General features: G+C 38.6%; 2 protein-coding genes across 10 annotated transcripts in view; both read left to right on the forward strand.

Annotated features, from left to right (window-relative positions):
• The window catches only part of PHACTR2 (phosphatase and actin regulator 2), a 170,808-nt gene extending 151,786 nt beyond the window's left edge, over positions 1 to 19,022 (forward strand). For 6 of the 9 annotated variants that reach the window (XM_014533898.1, XM_014533899.1, XM_005859082.2 and 3 more), the window contains 2 exons: positions 885 to 961; positions 9,689 to 16,387. In XM_014533898.1, coding sequence (XP_014389384.1) covers positions 885 to 961; positions 9,689 to 9,704 — 93 coding nt within the window. In that variant the 3' untranslated portion in view covers positions 9,705 to 16,387. Of the gene's footprint in view, positions 1 to 884; positions 962 to 9,688; positions 16,388 to 18,952 lie in introns of those variants that run through there. The other 3 variants (XM_005859084.2, XM_005859081.2, XM_005859085.2) reach the window with 1 other exon arrangement.
• Positions 19,023 to 25,029: 6,007 nt separating this feature from the next.
• Positions 25,030 to 25,212, forward strand: part of LTV1 (LTV1 ribosome biogenesis factor) — a 13,631-nt gene continuing 13,448 nt past the window's right edge. The window contains exon 1 of the mRNA XM_005859086.2: positions 25,030 to 25,212. Within this exon, the coding sequence (XP_005859148.1) occupies positions 25,211 to 25,212 (2 nt within the window). The 5' untranslated portion in view covers positions 25,030 to 25,210.

Below are 25,212 nucleotides of genomic sequence, written 5' to 3' on the forward strand. Positions count from 1 at the left end.
TCCATTGGTTATGCTTATATGGATGCATACAAGTCCTTCGGTTGATCTCTTACTCCCCTCCCTTCTGCCCCCCAACCCTCTCTGGCCTTCCCACTGCAGTTTGACAATCAGTTTGAGGCAGCTCTGCCTCTGTATCTATTATTGTTCAAAAGTTTGTAATGGTCTTTATTATCCATGAATGAGTGAGATCATGTGGTATTTTTCCTTCATTGACTGGCTTGTTTCACTTAGCATAATGCTCTCCAGCTCCATCCATGCCGTTGCAAATTGTAAGAGTTCCTTCTTTTTTACAGCAGCATAGTATTCCATCGTGTAGATGTACCACAGTTTTCTAATCCATTCATCTACTGATGGGCACTTAGGCTGTTTCCAGATCTTAGCTATGGTGAATTGTGCTGCTATGAACATATGGGTGCATATATCCTTTCTGATTGGTGTTTTTGGTTTCTTGGGATATATTCCTAGAAGTGGGATCACAGGGTCAAATGGGAGTTCCATTTTTAGTTTTTTGAGGAAACTCCATACTGTCTTCCATAGTGGCTGCACCAGTCTGCATTCCCACCAGCAGTGCACAAGTGCTCCTTTTTCTCCACATCCTGGAAGAGAGAAACATTGATGTGAGAGAAACAATCAATTGGTTGCCTCCTGCACACCCCCTGTCCAGGGCCCGGGCCGGGGAGGAGCCTGCAACCAAGGTACGTACCCTTGACCTGATGGAACCCGGGACCCTTCGGTCTGCAGGCTGATGCTCTGTCCACTGAGCCATACCGGCTAGGGTCCTCCGAGACATTTCTTAAAAGAAGGCCTGCTTCATTGATGCAGTGTATGCCAAGAAAATATGTGACCTAAGTAACAAGTCTGTATATCTACTTTCTCTTATTCAGGCAGCAATACGGAAAGAACTAAATGAATTTAAAAGCACAGAAATGGAAGTGCACGAAGAGAGTCGGCAGTTTACAAGGTAAGTGGACACAATTCAGTTTAGCATATTAAAAATGATCAAGATGGTAAGTTTTATGTTATGTGTATTTTACCACAATTGAATTTTTAAAAAATACAGTCTAACTTAATACCATCTAATGAACATTTCTAAAATTAAGTCTTGTTTTTTCTCTCAAAGAAGTCTGAGTCATTCTAAAGGGCTATATTTGGTTTCTTTTTCGTTTTATTTCCTGGGTGAGAAGACAAGCTTTTTGAAGAGACTCAATTAACATTTTATGCCCTGAACAGATGCTGGTGGGAGCCGGTGTGGGCACTTAATGTGTCTGCTTTGGACTCACAGTAGACATACTTAGAGAGGAGAGAAACTCAGTTTTCAGAACATGTCACTTAAAATAGGAATCCCATGTTCACTGGTGCCACAGAAGCTCTCTGTAATCCTGCCGTCTTTCCTCCCAACACCCTTCAGGCTTGCTTCTAAGCCCTGAGTGATCATGTCGTCTGACCCCCCCACAATTCACAGGTGTTCTGGATGTTTCTATCTCAAAGGTTTACATGCTTTGCTTTATACAACAGGTGTGTTCCTAAAAATTTGAAAGTCAATCAAATCCTTAAGAATTAAATTGTTAGGAAACAAACCAAAACAGGCAATTACATGGAGACTTCTTTCTGGGAAACATGTCCCGATCCCCTAGGCTGGAAACAGCCTCTGGAGGGCAGCCCTACATCAGGTGCCACCGTTAATGCTGAGGCTCTGGTGACAGGGATGTTGCTGCTGGAGAGCATGTGGCATGGATGGAAATAGGATTTAATAGCAAACCTTCTCCCTGATGTTCACGGGGCCTGTCTTGCTCCACAGCTACTGTTCCTATAATAACCATGTCTGGTGTGCAGAAGAAACTCCCCTTTCTGCTAGGATATTTCTTGTTTGTTTTGTTTTCTCCAATGGCATGTTTGTTTGCTTTTTTTTTATTGAGAGAGAGAGAGAGAGAGAGAGAGAGAGAGAGAATATGCATATAGGACTTTCAGACATCCTGAATGTATGGGGCTTCTCTCTGTCTGAAGGCTTCATGCTGTCGTAATCTACACAGACACCCGTCACATGCCAATATCAAGCCAGACCTAAGTGTCCTCTCTTTTTCTCCCCTCTATTTCTGGGGTCAGGAAAAGTTCTTGCTAATGTCTGACACCTGTGCTCACACTGTGGCAGTAAAGTTGATCAGAATAAGGTGGCTGGATATTTATGGTGACATCGAACTGGCCGGGACCTCCAGGCAACTGGAAAGGTGGCATTTTTCGTGTCTTTTGTGTCCTGACCCCTGAGATGTAGTGACTGTATCAATCCAGTCTTTGTCATTCAGGATAATTTTACTTCTCTGTAGTTTTCCTAGAAATTGTAGTATTTGATCCCCTCATTTCATTTGATGGCATTATATAAAGAATAAATTATGATAAAAATAATTAAAATTCTAAAATGCCTTTTTATGGAAGTCCTCATTTTATGAAAAATAAGCATTTATACTGAAAGAGGCTCTTTCTCTTCTGTTGTACTCTATAAACAAGTAAAAAAAATAAGATGCAGGGAGAAGTAAAGGTCATTTCTTTTTCAGAGATGTCTTTTTAATGTGAACAAATAATGGTCTAAATAAGCTTTCGAACAGTATAAAAATTTGTCAAGTAAAAATGAAAACTCCCTTCAGTCCTTCCCCAGTTTTATTCTCATTCGCACCAGTAACCACTGGTGAAAGTTTGGTGTAGATCAGTGATGGCGAACCTTTTGAGCTCAGCATATCAGCATTTTGAAAAACCCTAACTTAACTCTGGTGCCGTGTCACATATAGAAATTTTTTGATATTTGCAACCATAGTAAAACAAAGACGTATATTTTTGATATTTATTTTATATATTTAAATGCCATTTAACCAAGAAAAATCAACCAAAAAAATGAGTTCACATGTCACCTCTGACACGCGTGTCATAGGTTCGCCATCACTGGTGTAGATCCTTCTAGACATTTTTTCTTTGCATTTACAAACATATATGTGCATACATATTTACATATATATACACACACACATACATCTGCATATATATATATATACACACACACACATCCTCAGTCACACACAAAACAGCATTCACTAAATTTTTCCATATTAGTATATATCTTATTAATTTGAATGATTCTATGGTATTTCATAGGTATTATGCCATAACTTCCGGAACAGTTACTCTATTGATAGATGTTTATGGAATTTTTAGTTTTTCATTAGTAAAATGATGCTGTCTTTTGAGTTTCTTTATAAATGTATCTTCTTGCTCGCACACCAGTATTTCTGTATTAGTCCCATAAGTGGATTTCCTAGGTCACAGGATATATATTTTTACATTTTGAGAGATACTATTCCGTGACCTACAGTTTACGAGCATGCCTGGTCTGTTAACCCTCATCACCATGTGGGGGTGATGATAGTGGAGAGGAGGCCTATATTCTAAAGAATGAACATTAGTATCCTATTTCACTGATTTCTGTAAAGTTGAGCATCTTTACATACCTTTATTGACCATTTATTTTTCATTCTTTGATTTGTCTTGACCAATTTTCTTTTGGGTTGTTTATCTTTTTCTTATGGATGAGTAAAAACTTAGATATTGAGTTACTACATATCACAATACTTTCCCCCAATTTATTGCTAACATTTTAACTTTTTTATGGTTTTCTATTTAAATGTTTGCATATTTAAATTTGCCTGTATTGTTATTTTTTAATTTACTGTCTTGTGTCCTAAAGAGGAGGGCCAAGATTATAAAAGTACTAGAGGCCGGTGCACAACATTCGTGCACTGGCTGGGGGGGCATCCCTGAGCCTGGCCTGCACCCTCTCACAGTCTGGGACCCCTCAAAGAGGAAGGCCAAGATTATAAAAGTACTAGAGGCTGGTGCACAACATTCATGCACTGGCTGGGGGGGTTGGGGGGGGGCGTCCCTGAGCCCAGCCTGCACCCTCTCACAGTCTGGGACCCCTCGGGGTCCTTCACGCTGCCACAGAGGTGGGAGAGGCTCCTGCCAGCGCCAGCAGTGAGCCTGGCTTCTGGATGAGTGACGCCTCCCCTGTAGTCAATTTGCATATTAGCCTTTTATTATATAGGATTACCTTTAGTTTTTATATGTGTTTTTGTTTTACACTTAGCTCTTTCATCCATTGGGCAATTATTTGGGTTTATGATTCAAAAGAGTAAACTAGCTTTACTTTGTTCTAAATCAATAGTCATTGTCCCACTGCAATTTATTTCCCCCTCGGTGTAAAATTTTTCTTTTAATGTACATGTGGGTCAGTTTCCAGATTCTTTAGTGTGCTCTAGTGAGCTATTGTCTATCCTTGCACTGTGTCACACTGTTTACTTAGAATAGTACATTTTATAGTATATTTTTATGTCTGGTGGGGTATTTTCTCACCTTGGAAATTCCGTTGGCTATTTTTCTGTATTTGCTCATCTGCAGAAATTTAGAGTATGCTTGTTGTCTTCCATAAAATAGTCTATTAATATCTTCATTGTTTAAGTACATATGAATAGATGCAAATAGGGATGAGCTTCATTTCAAAAGAAAATTATAGAATTTGGGGGATAATAGTTGATATCAAAGGTAAGTTTTACTAAAGTTTTCAAAGAAATATATTGATTAACACTCTTCCAAATGTCTTTCCAGATAAGGAAAAATTAAATATTCATATCAATGCGATGAATATGCCTTGCTTAAGTATTCTTAAAAACTTGGCAGGAAAGCAAATATCTACCGTTTTTCCATTCATTTCTATTACATCATTAGACTTCCCTTTTGGCTCTGAGACTTATGAAAATCATGCATATGATTATCAGATTATTTTCATTATTTCTTTTAGGAGGAGAAAGTTTTGGTAAACACTGCTGTGTCTAATCCAAATGATACAAATATACGATAATGTTTTACATTTAGAAAACTGCTCATGTAGAAGATAGTGGTGTTCTTAGCACCAGCCATCCTTGGAGGGCATAAACAAGCTGTTGATCATTACCTAGCCTCTTAGATGCAACCTAGATACAGAGCAACTCACTTATTAGCTCTTCTTATTAGTGTCAGACATTATCTCCTTACATCAAGTAAACATTTCCTTTACAACCTAAATCTATTAACTCCCGGGGCATTTGGGGGTGTTAAAAGGGTTGAGACAGCCCTGCTCCCTCTGCCCAGGTACCTCGTTATCCAGAGATAATCTCCCACACAGTGATGGATCAGTCAACACTGGACAGAACACTTCCCATATGTAGCTTTTTTTTTTTTGCTTCTGTATCTCTGGATAGAAACCAAAAAAGCTGATTACATTGGTTGCCTCTGGGAAGGGGAATTGGGTGACAGATCAGGCATGAGAGGGATTCTTTTCACTGCTCACTCTTTGGGCCTTTTGAATTTTTGAAACATAAGAATGTATTACATAGTCAAAAAAGCCTTGAAAAATAAAGGAGCTATTCCCTACTCTTTGTAAATGAGAAGTTCATCATGATGACCTTCCTTGAATAATGTGCTGGTGCTAATATTAAAGGTGACACTCTTGCTATTGGTGTACCAAGAAGACACCTTGGAAACCCCCATCATGAATACATTTTGGGACATGTTTGGTCTGTAGTGGTGAAGAATTGTAGTGATGCACTCTTTCCTCTAGTTCCCCAAGTTTGTCCCAGTATTTTGCAGATATCTGTCTGGAATTAGAATGGACTTTAGTCCCATGTAACAAGGGTGAGGACCAGTGGGCCCTGCAAGAGTTCATTCTGTGGCCTGACAGGTACCAAGCCCTAACCTTGGTCCCTTAGAACACTTGCTGCTTATTCGGCCAGCCACATCCTGAATTTTCTCCCCGCAGCAGCTGCCCGCCCACACCACTGTTCAAAATCCCAAAGACCATAGGAAGGGCCATTGCATTCTGAAAGGAGATCACCATGGCAAAGGAAAGCCACTTCCCTTTCCATAGGAAATAGAATTTCTACAATTTAAAATCATTTCCTAAACCAGTGATGGTGAACCCATGACACCTCTGACACGCGAACTCATTTTTTTGGTTGATTTTTCTTGGTTAAATGGCATTTAAATATATAAAATAAATATCAAAAATATAAGTCTTTGTTTTACTGTGGTTGCAAATATCAAAAAATTTCTATATGTGACACGGCACCAGAGTTAAGTTAGGGTTTTCCAAATGCTGACACGCCGAGCTCAAAAGGTTCGCCATCACTGCCCTAAACCAAGGGTCGCCAACCGCTGATCCGGGGACCACTGGCGGTCCGTGAGGTCCGAAAGGTTGGCGACCGCTGCTCTAAACCATACAGGCAAATTGTATGAAAGGTTAGCTTTTATTTAAAAACTAAAATTTTTTTTAGACTAAATTTTGAAATGGTTACAGCTGAGTACTAATGTTATGGGTAATTATATTTTTCTTCTGGAAATTCTGTTTTCCAATGTTTTTGTGTCAAGTGTATGAGATTTATAATCAAGAGAATATTATTTTTTTAATTGAGTTTTGTAAATAAGAACATTTTTAGAGTGTGTAATGTAGTACTTATATTAAGGAATATTATGAAAGATTAATAGAATCATTGAATTGATGCTCTTAGAATAAAAACAGGCCTCAAGGGATCGTTGGCATAATGTTAAGTGGAAAAATCAGGATACTGACTGAGTGTATATATGGCAGCGGTGTTTTATTTAAAATTCAGATGCACAGAAAAAAATTAGGAAATGATATAAAAAACTCTTAATGGTTTGTTATAGAGTGGGGCTATAGTTTTTTTCTTTTTTTCTTTGCTCTATTTTTCAAATTTTCTTGATGTGGTTATTTGAGGTGTGTCTTTAAAGCAATTATCTCATTCTATAACATCCTGTGGTATTACTATCTTACGTGGATTTACAGATAAAATAAACCACTCTTTTCCCTAACTGGTTTGGCTCAATGGATAGAGCGTCGGCCTGCGGACTGAAGGGTCCCAGGTTCAATTCCGGTCAAGGGCACATGCCTAGGTTGCGGGCTGGATCCCCAGTGGGGAGGCAGCTAATCAATGATTCTCTCTCATCATTGATGTTTCTATCTATCTCTCCCTCTTCCTTCCTCTCTGAAATCAATAAAAATGTTTAAAAAATAAAAATAAACCACTTTTTCAGCTTCCAGATATGCTTATGAAAATGGAACAGGGCAGAAATGACACATGGGACCAAAATAAAAATTAAGAGTCCCCCACAGAGGAAGACGAGGGCTGCTTCTGCAGTGGCGCTTTCTTTCATAGGTGCCCCATGTACTTGCTGCCTGGACAGAGACCTGAAAGAGTTGCAAAATGCTGCTTTACCCACCAGAGTGGAAATCATGGCTCAGCATTTGAAATAATATAATCCCATCCAACCTGCGGTCTGTTTTCTTGGGTAGAGCAAGGAGCTGTGGTTTAGGAGAACCTCCTCATTTGTTTAACATAAGTGTGTGTGCAGGACACGTAGAGCCTTTTAAACAAAGGGAAAATTAATTATTCAGGATTTCCGTGTATAAGAAATAGGGATGTATAGGAAAGTTCATATTTTACATTTGTGAGTAATTTTATATTTTATATCACCTGAATGAATTTAAAGGAGTACATTTTTAAAAATAAATTATGGAGGGACCATATTGAAAAGAACTTTTTTATGGGGAAAAAATATTTTTTTTCTGCATTCCATGACTTAAGAAGAGTTTTTCCCCCCTATTTACTTCCTCTCAATATTACAGAAATAAGAAAAGTGTATTGCGATTTTAACAAGAAGAAGAAAATATGGATAACTCCAAATTTGAGTCTCTGGAAAGTTCTGGAGAAAAAAAGAGCAGCCGGAAAAACTTCAGTACCCTTAGGGCACAGTAAATGTCTTTATTGCTCCATCAGCTGGAACCCTAAAGCCAAACTGTCATTCTGTCAGATAGGCAAACTTCTCAGGAGGCAAAGCTGAACTTCTTAGGTTTCAAAATAAATGTAAACCGCTGAGTGGTAACAAACTGAAGAACAATTTGCATTTTCAGTATCTCTAGCACAGTGGTTCTCAACCTTCCTAATGCCGCGACCCTTTAATACAGTTCCTCATGTTGTGGTGACCGCCAATTTCATTGTTACAAATTGAACATAATTAAAGCATAGTGATGAATCACAAAAACAATATGTAATTATATACATGTTTTCCGATGGTCTTAGGTGACCCCTGTGAAAGGGTCGTTCGACCCCCAAAGGGGTCGTGACCCACAGGTTGAGAACCGCTGCTCTAGAAGAACATTTTAGAGCTGAATTTGAACATAAGATGCCTAATTTAAACAGGATGTAAATACCCTTTTCTGATTGGATAGTGCGAGAAAATATATGTTTGTTTTTACCAAATCTATCAGCCCATATGAAAAGCGGGAACATTGCTGAACCCCAGGTTTGTGGGCATATTAATGCATTCACACTATGAGTTGGTCACCTTCCTCTCTTAGCCGCCCTTGAAGCTGTGCTGATGGCCTGTGACTCCCAAGCAATCCAGACTGTGGAACTCACTCTCTAGTGGGATCCATGAACAGACTGTGTCTGCAGAAAAAACAAAAACCTCCTTCCAGTGCAAATTTTAGAAATGTTTTTACAGGACACTTTCCAGGAAAATGCTGGGCTTGAGAAGGCTCTAACTCCCTTCAGGTCCACTGACTGCTCACTTTGTTTCCCAACCCGATTTTTAATTTTCCTTCCTCATTCCATGGACTTTCCCGATGGGAAGAGAAAGCCTCTCGTGTCGTGTTCCCCCAAACTTGTCCTTTGAATCCAGGACACTGTGGAGTGTTGCTATATGGAGCCCAGCAGATCAGGAGAGGGCTAAAATGATGGCTAAACTACGTGAGTTTGTAGTGCCTGGAAAAACTGGACCTAACCGAGAGGGATTTGGGTAGCTTGCGGTGTAAAGACACTGCAGGGGCTGTTTATTTGTGTCAACAGGCCCCCTCCGTGGGCTGTGGGCAGTGCTGGGCTCCCTGCATGGAGGGACCGATACTGCTTGTTTCAGACCCTGGGCCATCACTGGACTGGCTTTTCTAGTAATTGCAAGAAGTTTGTACAGGGCCCAGAGATTTGAGTTGCCAGTATGAGGCTTTAGACTAGAAGCATTTTAAAAGGTAGAACATTTAACAAGATAGAAAGTGCAAGGGCAGGCTTACAAAAAAAAAATTATCTGTTATCTGTATGGTTGTACGTATGCTTAGTATGTTGCCTATAGAACGTTTGGAAGGAAATTTCAGCAGGCGTTTGGAAATTCAGGTGTGGAAAGTAGATTTGGAGTCCTCAGCGGGAGGTGATAACAGGCTAAAGGTAATGAAATGGTGACTATTTGTTGATGTTTCCTTGTATAACGACAAACCAGGTGTAACCAAAACCTTTATGAAAATCTCCCTCTGCTCAGTACAGCTTAGAACATGATCCTCAAGGATAGGGGTGCTTTGTGTATCGATTGCTCTGCATCCTGGGAGGATATAATCAGTGTCTCTAGAACAGGGGCTGCCTCTGCTTTCTGACGTAACGTTGATAGCAGCATTCTGTTATGACAGTAATTTATAACAGTAATTCATTGGGGGGCTGTCTAGAGCCACCTCTAATTACAGACATTCCCATACCTTATTCAGTTCACTGAGTACAGCCTGTGTCTCTATACCACACACTCACTCAGTGTTTCCATTTGCTTATTTCAGGTTTCATCGTCCGTAATGAGGTGCGAGACTCTTTGGAAACATAGACTGATCATCTTTGGGGGCAGCCTCGCTTCCTAAACACCTGATACTGCATTGCACTGGGATTTGACTGTGTGTGTTTCCATTTAACTTGTGGTGAAGGAAGCGTGTGGAAAGTGCTCCCCACCTGTACAGCCCAGATGTGGCCAACAAGCCAAGGGTCGGGTATAGTGACCCTGCTGTCCAGCATGGGCACTGGTGGTAAGGGACACAATGGTTGCACCAGTTATTCTTCATCAGGGGTTTTAATCAAAGAAGATGAGCAGAAGACAATCGCTGGTTCCCTGTTACCAGAAAGCCAGATTTTAGGTTAAAGGGGGTGAGCAGGGGATGGAATGTCTGGGCACTGGTAAGAGGTGGGGATTGAAAACCAGAAAGAAAGAGAAAATTTCATTATGTTAATGAAAAAAGAACATTGAAACTTAAATGTATTTTTGAAGAAGGCTTTTGATAGCTGAGAACTTATTAAGGGCTTGGGGGTCTAGTCACCCCCTATGGATTCCTTAGAGACCTGATCCTAGAAGAATATTCTTTCACCCTTATGTTGGTGCAATATAGTACCATTATTTTGTATTGTGCCAGTGAATCTAATTGCCACAAATAAGTCTGAGTGTTTTCATGCATCTTTTTCTTAAATGCAAGAGGCTTTCATGGACTTTTAACAAGCATGCTTACCCAAATTCTGTTGCATGCTTTAAGTAACATAGCTATACACACTTCACTTCTTTTTTTTATTTAGACTCTTTACCTAATGCACCAACCTCCCACAAGGAAAACAGGACTGGGAATAAAGTCAGATGGGATGTGACCCTATTAGTCTGTAGCAAGCTTTAGAAATAAATCTGTTGGTCTTTCCCTAGCTTGATTATCTCCAAAGTTGAAACAACCATGCGTGAGCTAAGGAAGATAATATTGACAATCACATCTTTTTAAAAATTCTGAATCCAAAATTAAAACTTAAGCAAGATGCAAGTGTTCTACCCGCAGTTAGCTTTGAGTGGGACTGCAAAGGAATACTTATTTTCAGTGCTGCATTAAGTTGGATTGCTGCTATTAAAAAGATAAAGTACATGGGTCAAAAAAAAAAATACTCACCCAAAGATATATAAGAACATGGAAAATTTTTGCTAAGTTGAGAATGAGGAGAATCTCATTTTGTGTTTTATGTCTCTGCAGATTGCATCCATAAATATAATATTGACTTTCAGTGCAAAAAAAAAAAATAGGTGACTTTAAAGTTATGGAAGGTGTCCCTATGAGCCTACAGTCAGTATTGTTTACATTAATAAACCCTCTATTTCATCTTACTATTTTCCATGGAGTCACAGGCACAGCATGGCTTCTGCTCTCAAACATGTGACCACATGTAAATACTACCTTGCATTTCATTGTTTGTTCACAATTGTTTTGGGCCCCCTTTTATTAAAAACACATGCTTTGTGTAATAAGACAAGACCTAACTAGACTTATTTTCTGAAATGATTCTGATTCATAATATGGAGGACTATAATTTTCGATCTCAACCAAAAAGCAAACATTTCATCTGGTAGATAAATTTGGATCCTGCCATTTATTTATATTTGATATTTTAAAGAACTCCTTGAAATGGGGGGTGATTTTGCTTAAAAGTGAAAAAAAAATTGGCCCCATTTAGTCTATTACAACAAACCAGGACCATTTATAACTAAGAAAATTGACCGGCATTGTTGCACCTCTTGCCACACTCAGCCACATGCTGTTAGTGAAATGGCGTAGGATTTCTGCACTGGTGTCATTTCAGTAATAGGATCAGATAGATTTTTGCTCTGAAAAAATGTTTCTGCATGCCAAGTGGGTTTCTCTGGCTGAGGTTGAGTCCATTTCATAGTGCTTACATCCAGCTATAGACGTGACCTATGTTCTCATTTTTTGCTGAAGTCATTACATTATTTTATTATTATTTTGTTGTCTTAGGAAAAATACCAAGGAATGTAATGTTATTTTAATTTTCTATACTTACGATTTTTTTAACAAATCACAAGGCCTCACTTCCATAAAAATGGTAAACATAAGACATCACTGTTTTATTACTCCTATACATGTCAAAGAAAGTCCCCACTTAGTTAATAAAAGGCACAGTTTTTTTCCCCTCTAGTGGTGCATGAAATGCAATTTTTTATTCCTACAATGAGTGCACCCAAACAAAATGAGAATCTGGTGCCTCGATCCATTGTTTTTCTTGTATGATAGGTCAGATTTAGGAACTACCCACACTTTTTCTTTATACTGATTTATATGCTTAGAGAAAATTTTAAGAGACAAGCTTAAAAGCAAGTAAATAAATAAATAAATAAAAATTAACTGTGGCTAGTCTAAAATATAAGACTTGGAACCACCAGTTACTTCATTAATTGATTCTTTAAATAAAAAGCTGTGGAAAGAAACGAAGGGTTGTGAACTAAGCTGTATTCTGCAGAATAGGCTCTATTTCCATAGCTAAGTCTAAAAGGCGGAAACACTGCATACCCACCCCAGCAGCCCATCCAGAGGCCTCGTGCTTGGGAGCTCTGGAAGGATGTGAAGGTGTGAACACCACCCCCACCCCTGCAATACAAGTATGCCTCTGCCTGAGCCTTTCTACAGTTTCAGCATTTCTGCAGTCCAACCCATACGCTGCAGTTCTGTGGAGAAAATAAATGTGTGTGTTAATTGTGTTGTTACACAGCTCCAGGTTAGGCTGAAGTGTGTGGGTTTTCCTGAGTCTCCAAGATATGATTCAGGGAAAAAAACAAATCCATCTCCAGGAAGGTGCCAGGTAGGAAAGAACTAGACAGACTGTAAGTAGCCATTTCCATCGTTCCTAAAATGGAGAAAGGAACATTAGCATTAAGGACTTAAAAAGACGCCATGGGCTTAGCATCTTCAGGGTCATTACCAATCAGCCTGACAAATGAGACCTCTGGTGAGCAGCATTAATTTAGGGCAGCCTGCCTGATAGTTTCCTGTGTATGTGAAATGTCTTGCATTTTTTATGGTCAATGTTGTTCACCCTTATGTTAATACCTTAAATTATTTACATTAAACCTATAATATTCAGAGAACCATTTTGGGTATTTCAATAACTTTTAAGTGGAGGAAAAGGCAAACTCATCTCTCTCTCTGAAAAACTGACTTTCTGGTTTTATTTTTATATCCTTTATTAGTACAATGATTTTTCACTTATCTTTTTCTACTGTTAGTAAATATATTCTGTAAGTAGAAAGTTCTGAAATTTAAGTAAAGATCTATTTAAAGACGTAGAGGAATTGAATATACCCGTCAAATATGATCCAATGTTGAAAATGAGAGATAAGTTCTTTAAATCCATAATTCGGGTTTTACACACTGCAATTAATTCAGTGCTGCACTGGCACTTTTAAAAAAAAATACAGTAACTTATAGGAGAGAAAAATCTGCTACACGCCTGTAAGTTCCACACTTTAACACATAACAGCCATTATATGTATACTTAATGGAGTCAGACAGACACAACTTTCAAAAATTATACTGTATTCACAATAGAAAAAGGAAGTCTTGTCTACCGCATAGTAGTATGCCCACATTTAAACAGGGAAGGTTTCTTTTCTTCCTTTCTTGCTCAGAATTTTCTTCAGTGTTATTATTTTGTAAGTGGTCCCAGCAGCACATTTCACAGAGTGAGAAATCTCTTTCAGAATAGGTGAGAAAAAATCAAACTTGTACAAGACATAAATTTATATCATTTCATCAGTATGGTAGCTCATGCATTCCTAAATTCCAATCATATTTTAAGCCTAACCTTACTAGTAAAAGTATATACTTTGAAACAAAAGTTAATTTTTTCACATCGTTAGAATATGCTGTGAACACTAAGAAACCACTTAGATGCAGTTTCTTACCAAGTTGTCTCTTGGCCATTATTGAGTATTTGCTCTCTACTGGTACTTAGGGGTGGGCTATATCAGTTCGTTTTATTTTACTAAGCAGAATGAACTTCTAGAACTAAAGTCCTAGAGGATAAAAGTAATCATCAAATTAATAGGCCCATCTTTCTGAGAGAAAGCACATTTCCGGCTAGTTCAAACCCAAGTTTCAAAGAGTAGCATGGGACTCTACTATAATTTGGCAGTGACCAAAGGGTGGCAGGGACAAAGGCAGAATACTCCCAAACCATTCTCATTCTCTCTCTCTCTCTCTCTCTCTCTCTCTCTCTCTCTCTCTCTTTCTCTCTTTCTCTCTCTCTCTCTCTCTCTCTCTCTCTGTAATCATTATGCTTTAGCTCTGTATGGGAATGTGCACCGCCACTAGTATTTCTAGAAAACAACAGAAACATAGGCTACTTAAGCTTTTTCAAAGACAGGGCCATCCCAAATTAACAAATCCCATTGTATATGCTGTAAGATTTCTAGGAAGAAAAAAAAAGGAGAATACTATGGCAGTTATTCCCACTGAAAGCCAACTTATAGGCAAGGGAGTCATTTTTAGCTATGCTAGGATTTGCTGCACACACACACAGACAAGTCATTTTGCTTGTTGCACTGCTAGCATAGCTGTACATACGAGCAAAGCACTGTGGATCAGTGTTTCTCAGTGGGGATGCTGTTGGCATTTGGAGCTGGGCAATTCTTTGTTGTACAGAAATGTCCCATACATTGCAAGCTGTTTACTGTCCCAGGCCCCTGCTGACTAACTGCCAGTATTACGCCCAGTAAAAATCAAATGTGAAAAGCCTTCCCCCATGTTCAAATGCCCTCCTAGGAGGGCAGTTGCCCCTCCCGTGAATACCACTGTCTACTGCATTTTAGGGCATTAAAAATGCAGGAAAAGTGTCTGTCTCAAAACATGTCTCGGCTGCCTTGCATTTCTTTGGGCCTGAATCATTTCATCCCCCTTCATTTCTCGAACCTTCTGCTTCGATGCAGCTTTAATTTGCCCGTTCTTAAGGGAGGTGGTTACTGGCCAGCCATGGCAGTTCTAAAGGGCATATTCACTTGGGTAGTTCCTAGACATACTTAAAGGAGAGATTTCACAATGAGCAAACTTTTTCATTTTTTGACCTCACAACTTTACTTCAGAACTACACTGTTATGCATAATCCTTGTCAATGTCACGAGGATCCTTGCATAGTTTAACCACAAACATGATGGTTGACAGTCCACATAAACAAAACCTGTGGTCTATGAGCATTACCATTAGATTTTTACCTGGGAAGCTGCAACTTATGAGTTCCAAAACAATCACCTGTTTATCCTATGAAAGAAGCATTTAATCCACATGCCAATGTTTGAATTCCCCCTGTATACATGTAGTTATGTAGCTCAACTTTCCTAAAATTTGTGAATATTGAATTGTGAAGGAAATGTGGGGTAGGTGTGGATTGTATCTACATTTGCTTCTATACTTCAATGCTGATCATGCCCAAAACAGGATGAGTTTAACCTAGGTGAAACGTTATTACACTATACTACCAACACCTAAATATACTTACTCTCTGTTGCTTTTTATGACCAAACCAGAATATTAAATATGTCTCTGAAATGATTTGGATGAACTGTGGCTAATAGAATGGAATTAATTTAACCACTGTAATTTTTTTAAATATTCAAATTTCTAAAACATCTTTTTTGAGAAAGAGCAACTCAGAGTCGACAAAGGTGGTTATATTGTGAACTTTTAGATGGTGCTTAAGAATTCTTATCTTGTTAAATATCAGTATTTCTTTTTTTTAAAAGAATAAATTGAAGGGAGTAAATGAGGCAGAATGCCACTCCACCCTCAGGTCAATTTTATGGTATATAAAAATGCCAATAATATTTGTGCCACTTACCAATGTGGGGGAGAGGCCAACTTTTCCCTTACTGGATGCTTTCGTTATAGTTTGACTATACCATTATGTTGCTAAGAGAGCCTCCACAAGGAGAAGTCGCCATTGCAATGCTAACAAGGGTTCGAAAATAATCTGCATGAATCGGGTCAAACCACTTTCATTACTTAAAATATAGGCACTGATATTTTTATATATTTTTAAATATTTCTTCTGTGGCTTAGACATGTGCCAATGTGTTCACAACATTCTGAACCAACTTCACCAGATATAGTAACCTACCTACATTTTTTGTCTATAAACAGTCATTTTAAAATAAAGAACTATATTTGGTCTTGTGTTATTTCAAGCTTTGGTTAAAATGATGAGGGTGGTAAGCTGTGACCACTAACAGACTGACTGACTGATTCCTGATTTCCAGTGAGTGAGCTGACCCTACATATTGCACAGGTGTACTCTCTGTGAGTGTAAATAACTGGAACTGTACACCGATGAACATGACAGTTTCTCTTTTCTGTTGCTGTTGTTCTTGACCTGTACTGTATTATAGAATGTGGGTATAAATAGCTCCGAGTATACACACATATGTATATGTATTCCACTATCATAACCTGAAAGAAAGACTATGTATTATCTTTTTTATTCTGTACTGGTGTTTGTGTTATTTAAAAAGCAAATTTATGCTCTATTTAGTTGTATTATATTATAGTATACCTTGCTGTGCACAATTCCAAGTGCCTTAGAACATTGTTTAGCTTTCTTAAGTATATAAAAATGCATATATGTATAAAATTGGGAAAAGTTACCTCAATAAAATCATTGGGAAATCCCCAGCTTTAGTTTGTCACAGTTTCTGTTGTATTCAGACAGTGCTCAGTCTTTTTAAATTAAAAGCTCGTAGAGTTCTCGCCTGTATGGTAAAGCAAGACTAAGATAGCTGTTCTAATTGCCTGTTATTTCAACTCCCCCTAACTGAAAACTTCTTGTATGTAAGATCTTGTGATTTGTATTTTCTATTTAAAATATCTAAGAATTACTTTTTAAATAGTAACTTAAAGTATATTTTTTAAACTTGCTGTCGTTTTATATTTGAGTATATTTGATATTGATGTTTTTATTGACATTATTATGTATAAAAATAAAAGGTAATCCCTTTAGAGGTTATAATATAGAAAATAGTCCAGCTGGTGTGGCACAGTGGTTGAGCATTGACCTATGAACCAGAAGGTCACAGTTTGATTCCTGGTCAGGGCCCATGCCCGGGTTGTGGGCTGGATCCCCTGTGGGTGGCCTACAGGAGGCAGGCAATCAATGATTCTCTCTCATCATTGATATTTCTCTCTCTCTCCCTCTCCTTTCCTCTCTGAAATCAATAAAAATATATTTTAAAGAAAGAAAATAAACAAACTTCCTCATTATGCTTACTATTTAATGTATTATAAGCCAGGAGAGAGATTGGGAACATATTTTGACCAGAAGAGGAATTGGAATATACTTTTCATGTTTTCCAACCGTGGTTACAAATAGTCATTTATTCTCCCTTGACTCCAGGACAAAGGCAGAGGTATGAGGGGAAAGTTGAAAAGCAATTTGTGTACCATTATTCTAGACTGAAGATGTATGATAAGATTAGGAGCAAAACATTTAAAAGGAACATCTGAAAAATTGGCTCTAAGTATGCTATTAAAATTAGCAGTACATTCCCAAGGTAGGTGTAGTGGTTCAACAACTACTTTCAATTTTTGTTCAAACTAAATCAGGTTCTACATTGAAACATTACTTTCCAAAACCCAATGGAGGTAAGAAATGGGCAGTGTTTTTATTGTACACAATGGTTTGATGGCATAGCATTTATTGTGATTGAACGCTTCGCTGGACCTCAACTCAGACATCTGCATGGAGATGCTGCTACTGCACTGCTATCCACAGACAAAAGTCCTGTTTATGAGTTTATGGGTTTTGGAGCTCTTGGCCCTTAAAAGATGGTCACTATAAAGAACACATAAAATTCTAGAGAAAGGCTAAGAACCTAAAGTTTATGTGAAGTTTTCTGCTGCTTTGCTTTAAAAAGGTACCATTTCTAGAGATTTTAAGGAGAAAAAAAAATCTGTTAATGTGCTAACTTTTCATAATTAGACAAATATCCTAGGGAGGAGAGAATTGGCATTTTCAATACTCGTTGACCTAAGGATTTGCTCTTGGGTGGACTTTCGACTTTGGTTGGCCCAAGTCAGAAAAGCTGGAGTAAAAGGTGCTCCACATTGGGAAGAATTTGCCCCTAATTGTTCAGATAGGAAAATTCAGCAGTTCAAACTGAAGCTATGCACCATCTCCCCCACAGTCAGTGTAAGTTCATCATGGCTTTAGTTCCGTCCCTGATTACCCCTGAAATCTTGGTAATTACCACTCTGAGTCTTCCCCAACCAATTTATTCTTAACCCTGCTACCACATTGTTCTTTGTAGTGGACAACTCTCATGTTATTCCTACTCAGAATTTTCCAGTGAGTCCCCTCTGCCTACTGGAAAACTCCCAGGTACTTAATGTAGTACCACAAGCCACCGTTCCAAATGACTGTCCTTTACTTCTCACTTGGGCCAAATCAAATGAAGCTCATTGTTCCTCAAATACATTATGCACTCTTCCAATATTACAACTTTTTTCACACCTTTCCTCCAACTGGAATTCTGTTTATTAACATCCCACCCATCCCTCTAGGAAGGATTCACATGTCTTCTCCAGCTATTGCATTTTTAAAATATTCTGTTTCTCTGACTAGATCCAACTCATTTAAATAACATCATATTAGATTTGTCTGTTCCACACCACTATCTAGTCTTCTTTGTCCCTGAGCCCAGAGCGCTATAGTTGTGCTCAGGATGGCGCAAGTAAGTATGAAGAATGAGCTGAAGATGGCAGCTAAAGGCATGGAAAACTAAAGAGCACAATGGTTAAACCTAAAAGGTCCTTGTAAACCTTCTAAAGGAGATGGAATTTATCCTTAAGACAAGAGGGGTCAACTCAGATAACATCTCAGATGTTTCCTAATTATTCTGGCCACAGTGTAGAGACTAGATTGGAGAAGCAATATTAGACACACAAAGACCATTGATTTTTTTTAATGTTTAATTTTTCATTAACATTTAATATTACATTAGTTTCAGGTGTATAGCATAGTGGAGATATATATATATATAACTTAAGAAGTGATCCCTACTGATAAGTCTAGTGCCCATCTGACACCAGTGGAGACCATTACTGTTGCTATAATTTTGCTGGGAGGTGATGGTGGCCTCGATCAAGGTATTAACTATTGGAATGAAGAGACATAGTGAGTTAATGACAGTTGAAGTGATGGTTGCACCTGGGAAATGAGTAAATACTATACCTACACGTCATGTCTAGGTGGAGAGTGGTGATGCCACTTGTTGAAATAAAGAACGGCGGGTGACATGAGGAGAGAGACCAAGATGGCGGCATAGGTAAACAGGTGAGGTTGTTGTAAGAGGGGAGTGGGGATGCAGGGGGAGGGGAAAGAAGGTAGGAGGTGGAAGAGGTCAGGTATTCAACTTTGTATGTGAAATTCAATGTGTTTGAATTGCCTGCCTGTTCGGACTTCCACATGCGAATAGTCTGTTGGATATGAGTCCAGAAGGTCAAAGAAAACGTCTTGGCTGCGGAGAGGAAGTTGAGAACCATCAGCACTGTAACGGAAGCTGTGGCAATGGATAAGCTCCTTAACGATGGAGCTTAAGACTGTGAAGAAATTGCTACCATGAAAATTGAATGAACTGTATTTTTGTTGCCTGAATTTGTCTCCAAATCATAAAATTCTTTCATTTACATATCATCTGAGTGCTTTAGATGATATACATACTTTAAACTTAACTGGGTTTTACTGGTTAGCATAAATTTAAATAAAATGGAATAGCACCTTATGGAGGGGGTTAAGTTGTAAAGGAAAAATTATATTTGAAAACTTACATTGCCCCAAATGTAATATACAGGCATGTTATCACAATAAGTCAAACATAGCCTTTTTTAACGTCATCAGTGGAATGTTTGATTGGTTCTTTAAACCAGATATTATTAAGAAATTAGTTTACATTTAGGTGCTATATTGTGTGTTTGTTTTTGTTTTGTTTTTTAAAGAACACCCTACCTTTAAGCATAAGAATTACACTCAGCACAGTGAGATGCTCACTCTATAAGCACAGGGAAGAGGGTGATGGAAAAAAAGTACTGTAGGTAAATGTCTCAGCTCACCCTCAGTTCGATGGAATGACAGGCAGAATCCCTCAATAGGAATGTAATCCCTCAGTAGTACTAATACTAGTCTCTCATTTTCTGAAAGCAGAGTTAATTTTATAATTAAATACATGCATGATCTAACTACCCCATATCAGTAAAAAGAGTTTGTAAGCCTAAAGCTAGAATGAATGCAACCAACACATACCAAAGAATACTAAAAATGCATTTTATAATTTAAAAGGCACAGTAGAGAAAATTAATTTGGATTAACATTTCCAAAAAGTGTTACCCAATGAAACATGTACTTTTTACTCTAAGAACAGGAGTCTGTAAACAGAAAGCCAACCAATCCCTTGAGTTTGTGTCATTAAAAAGTTTTAAAGAACATACAGTCACCGGAGGCTAGAAACAAGTGAAATAATCTAAGCATGTAATATGAAGGACCTGAAAGGCACCAGAAATTGAGGGGAAACCAAAGGATTGGGATCCTGGGAAATGGAAAGTCGGATCAAGATGCAAGCTAACAGATTCCCATGATGAAAACCTGATTTGAGGCAAAGCCTGTGTTTCCTGACAAATCCCAGATGCCGGAGGAGGCCCGGGATTCAGGAGATGGCCTTCCTGAGGCAACAATGAAGTTAGGTGAATATCGACACTCTGCTAGGAGGAGGACAACTACTCCTTCCCCCTGAGCCCTGACCACCAACCAGCCACAGATCCAAGTAATTAACACACAACTTCTCATTGAACTCAACAAAACCCTATATGATGAGTATTAATAACATTATCTTTCCCATTTTACATTGAGGCAAGTAAACGGAGGTCCCCTCTCCCCAGGTTATACAATGAAAATGGAATAAACACCAGAAACTAATTCCAGTTACCATAATAAGCATACTCCTGTTATTAGTATTATAAGGAAAAATGTGTGCTTCAGTGAAAAATGATGCACTTTTTAAATAAGCACTCCCAATTCTGACTTTATGTGGGCTTTGCACCTTTCTTTGCCTCTGAGCTATATTATAATTTTGTAACTTGTGGCAAGCTGACAGTAATAAAAATAATTCTTGTCTCTAGACATGTACATAAATTCTGTCCAGTGGAGGTTCAATCGTCTTCCCTAGGTCACTGGGAAAGAAGCCAATTTTGTCCCCATTTACACATTCTTTTCAATATTCTTGCTCTGTCTATGTTTCTGTTCTTTGGATTGCCTTCTGAACTAATTGAAACATCTTACCAGTTCCCTCCTAACGTGTTAAATAAAATCTTGAATATATATATTATATCTCCTTAAATTCTTGTGTAGAAATTTAATGAGTAAATGTATATAAAGTGCTTTGAACTATGTATATACACGAGTCATGATTTTACCATTTTAAAGAATATCCTTTAACAATATTTATTGAGGCAGATTATATTAGCATCTAACCTGCCCCCTCTTTGGTTTTTATATTTAAGTATCTTTCCTTTTTTTATACCAATGAAATACTTCAAATGGTCACTGCAGACATGTAAACAGTGAAGAAATATCTCAATTAGAAATGGAAAGTTTTCTGCAATCCCAGCTCCTCGTGGATAATTGCTGTGGGCAGTTTGGTACATAGCCAATTAGATATTTTTCTATGCGTGCACTATGATATTTCTGTGTAAAATGTTTTCCTATTATTATTTTTAACCAAAAAAAAAAGCCAATTACTATGGTGTTCTGCAACTTGCTTTTTTTCCAACCTGCTTTTTGTCCATATCAATCTTCCTTAGAACAGCTTCACAATTGACCGCAGTATAAATGTTTTCTTTACATTAATCCCTTACTAATAGAATTTCCATTTATTTCTCTATCACAAACAATGACACAGTGACCATCTGTTACATCCATCTTGATGCACCTCCCCTTTTGATAAATTAAGTACTTCCATAAGCTCTGTTAATACTGTCAAGCAAGTAATTTATAATTCCTAAAGTTGCTGCTTCAGGGTCTAGCAAATTTGCTCTTCTTTGGGGTACACTGGTTTCCTGATGCTTTGGGATCCGTGAGTGATGCTAATGGAGAACCCCGCTGAATGTGATGTAATCAAGGCTAAGATGATAAACACAATATCAATAGGCAAGCTGATTTCAGATGGAAAAAATGAGAACATTTTCAAAGCCCAAACTAAGCTAGAAATTCTGTTTAATTATTTTGAAATAGATGCCATTAATTGGAGCATACTAATAAGAGAGTAGAAGTATAGTTTGGATTTATTATCATCGCTATAATATTTCAGTTCTGGGTGATTTCAATGGTAGGAAATAACATTTTAATGGCAGGAAATAGCATTGTGTGAAGATGAGTTTTGTTTCTAACCATTGTAATGAAGGCGTTGTGCTAGATATTGTATTCAACAAATATTAAATGAGCTAATATAAATACAGAACCCAGAACAATCTCTGACACCTGTAAGCTCCCCATATGTGTTGGCTTTTTAAAATACGGTGTATTGTAATGGTTAAGAGTATGATTCTCTAGCTACACCTGGGTTTGCATTTTCGCTTCACAGCCTTGGGCAAAAGTCACTTGACTTTCTGTTCCTTGGATCTCTAATTCGTAAAATAAAAGGGTAAAAATAGTATATCTCCTTAAATTCTTGTGTAGGAATGTAATGAGTAAATGTATATAAAGTGCTTTGAACTAATTACTATTGAGTCCTTACTATACTATGCCTTGGGGAAGTAAAGTTGGCAAGACAAAAATCTTTGCCCTCAAGTAGGTTACTGCAGAATGGCTCTAAAACAGATGAAAATAAGGATTTACAATTTAGTGTAACTGAGCAGAATAGTGTAATCACAGGATACAGTGAGAACATTTGAGATGGGCCCTAGTTTTGAAGAATACAGGTATACCTTGTTTTATTGCACGTTGCTTTATTGGCCTCACAGGTGTTGCGCCTTTTACAAATCAAAGGCAAGACACTCCACTAACAAAAAGGATTACAACTCATTTTATTGCAATATTTACTTTATTACACTGGTATGGAACCAAACCCACAATTTCTTCAAGGTATGCCTATATACGCTTCCTGTGGCAGAAATAACCAAACTAACTCTTGAAGGACAGGGAGTAAAGAGGAAGAGCCTTTTAGATGGGCATGAGAAAGCCAATCTCTTTAGATACATATGAGAACTGCAAACAGTTTGATAATGCTGGGTCATAGAGTGGTATGTGGGGGAATAAGGAGACAAGATGCTAAATTGATGGCTTCCATCCAAAAGAATGTGGACTTCACCCTGAGGCCAGAGGGTGGATATTGAAAGTGTTATACAGAAAAATTGCATGATTGGATTAGAGTATTAAAAACAATAAATTTGATAAAAGGGGTAATGAAGTAATACTAGTATACTACTACTTGGATACTTAGAAGGCAGCATGGACAGCTATTGTTGGCTGAGTGCCTTAGCGAGGCCATGTAGCATAAGGGTAAGAGTGTGGCCCTTCTGCCCTGACAGGTTTGGCTCAGTGGATAGATCGTCGACCTGCGGACTGAAGGGTCCCAGGTTCGATTCCGGTCAAGGGCATGTATCTTGGTTGCGGGCACATCCCCAGTAGGGGCTGTGCAGGAGGCAGCTGATCGATGTTTCTCTCTCATCGGTGTTTCTAACTCTCTATCCCTCTCCCTTCCTCTCTGTAAAAAATCAATAAAAATATATATATTTTTAAAAAGAGTGTGGCCCTTCTGAGCCAGACTGATGTGCTACACATTCAGGCTCTTCCACTTCCTGTGTGACCTTAGGCAAGTCACTTCAATTCTCTGAACCTCAGACTCTACACCTATAAGATAGGTTTAGAGCTATCTAACTGTATTTTAAAAGGTTATCAAAGGAATTGAATGATATAATGAATACAAAGTGCATAGCATAGTGTGTTTAGTGTTAATATTAGGCATATATATAATAACAGAATATTACTAAAAAGTAAAAAATAAGCAATGTGGTTAAGTGGTTAGTCTTAGACTCGAGTTTAAATCCCTGCTCTGCCATTTGACTAGCTTGTGTGACCTTGAGAAAGTTACTTAATTTCCTATGCCTGAGTTCTAGTATTTGTAAAATAATAAATATAATAGCTCCTCTCTTGTAGTCTTGTGGTAAGGAAAGCATGAAATAATTCAGATAAAGTACCAGAACGTCAATTCATTTAAACCAATAAAATTTATTGAGTATGTATGCCAGGCACTATTCTAGGTCCTGAAAATAGACAAAGTAGCAAATAAAACAGATCAAATCAAAATTAAACCTGCCCTCAGGAAGCTTAATTATAATGAATGTCTGGCACATAAAAGTGTGTTACATATTATTCCTGTTACAAAGCATTTTCTCAAGACAAGTTAGTGGTACTAAATTGTTTCTATAATTTTTATTGTAATCCAAGAATACTATTCCATTAACACTTAAAATGGTAATAGGACATAAAGATGCAATCCAAGATAACTCAGACATTGGAAAGACTGGGAATTGGGGAAGAAAAACACAAATTTGTGCAAAGATCTGCTGCTAAAACTCTGAATGCCTCACCACCCGCTTTTGCCCAGGAAAAACTCCGAGAGTGCTCGGACAACTTCCTGAAACCCTCCTGGAGTGTTCTTCTAGCCTGTTTGCTTAGACAATAAACTAATGTTTCCACTTTAAAATAGGCGTGCAAATACCCGAAAGATTATGCATATATTTTATTAGTTCAAATGCCTCTACTGGCAACAGTCTTGGGGGTTGATTAACTGAACATTTTAACGCAGTTTATTAAATGGTGAAAAGACCCGAGGAAGCCTGGTGCAGCCCAGAATACCAAGGCCCAGGACCCTCTGTTGCTAAGGCAACTGACTCCGCGCCAGCCCGAGAGAGAGAGAGAGAGAGAGAGAGAGAGAGAACTTGAAACTTCGGGTCTGGAGATGGTGGGCACCCTCCGTGTACACGGTTTTTGGTTTTGTTTTTCACGGTTGGAAATGGGCAGGGAATACAACCGTCAGTGGAGATGCTAGATTCCTCGCCTGCATTCTCGGTACAGGGCGCTATACAAACAACTTCTTCCAAACCAGACACCCCCTTTGGCGCCTGCGACTCCTCCGGCGCGGACTCACTTCCGGCCGCAATAGTCCCGCCCTCAGGGGGAGGGAACAGCCCTCCTCCCTAGAGCTTCTCGCGGTTTTTGGGACGGAGTGAGCCCTGCGTCACTACCGGCCGCGAGACTTCAGCTCTCCGGCGATTGGTCCGATTCCGCGGCCGGTGCAGGACTTCCTGTCCGGGTCCTGGGTTTGCACGTGCGGTGGGGCCTGAAGACGCCGCGGTCAGCTGGCCCTTGCGGCGTCCCAGACGCAGCGTGTCCGGTGCCGCAGGACCTGGAGGTGTAGTCGCCGCTCTTTGGTGTGAGCGCCCGGCGGCCGCAACAT

This window comes from Myotis brandtii, unplaced genomic scaffold (genome assembly GCF_000412655.1).
Source record: "Myotis brandtii unplaced genomic scaffold, ASM41265v1 scaffold123, whole genome shotgun sequence".
In the NCBI taxonomy this organism is placed as follows: domain Eukaryota; kingdom Metazoa; phylum Chordata; class Mammalia; order Chiroptera; family Vespertilionidae; genus Myotis; species Myotis brandtii.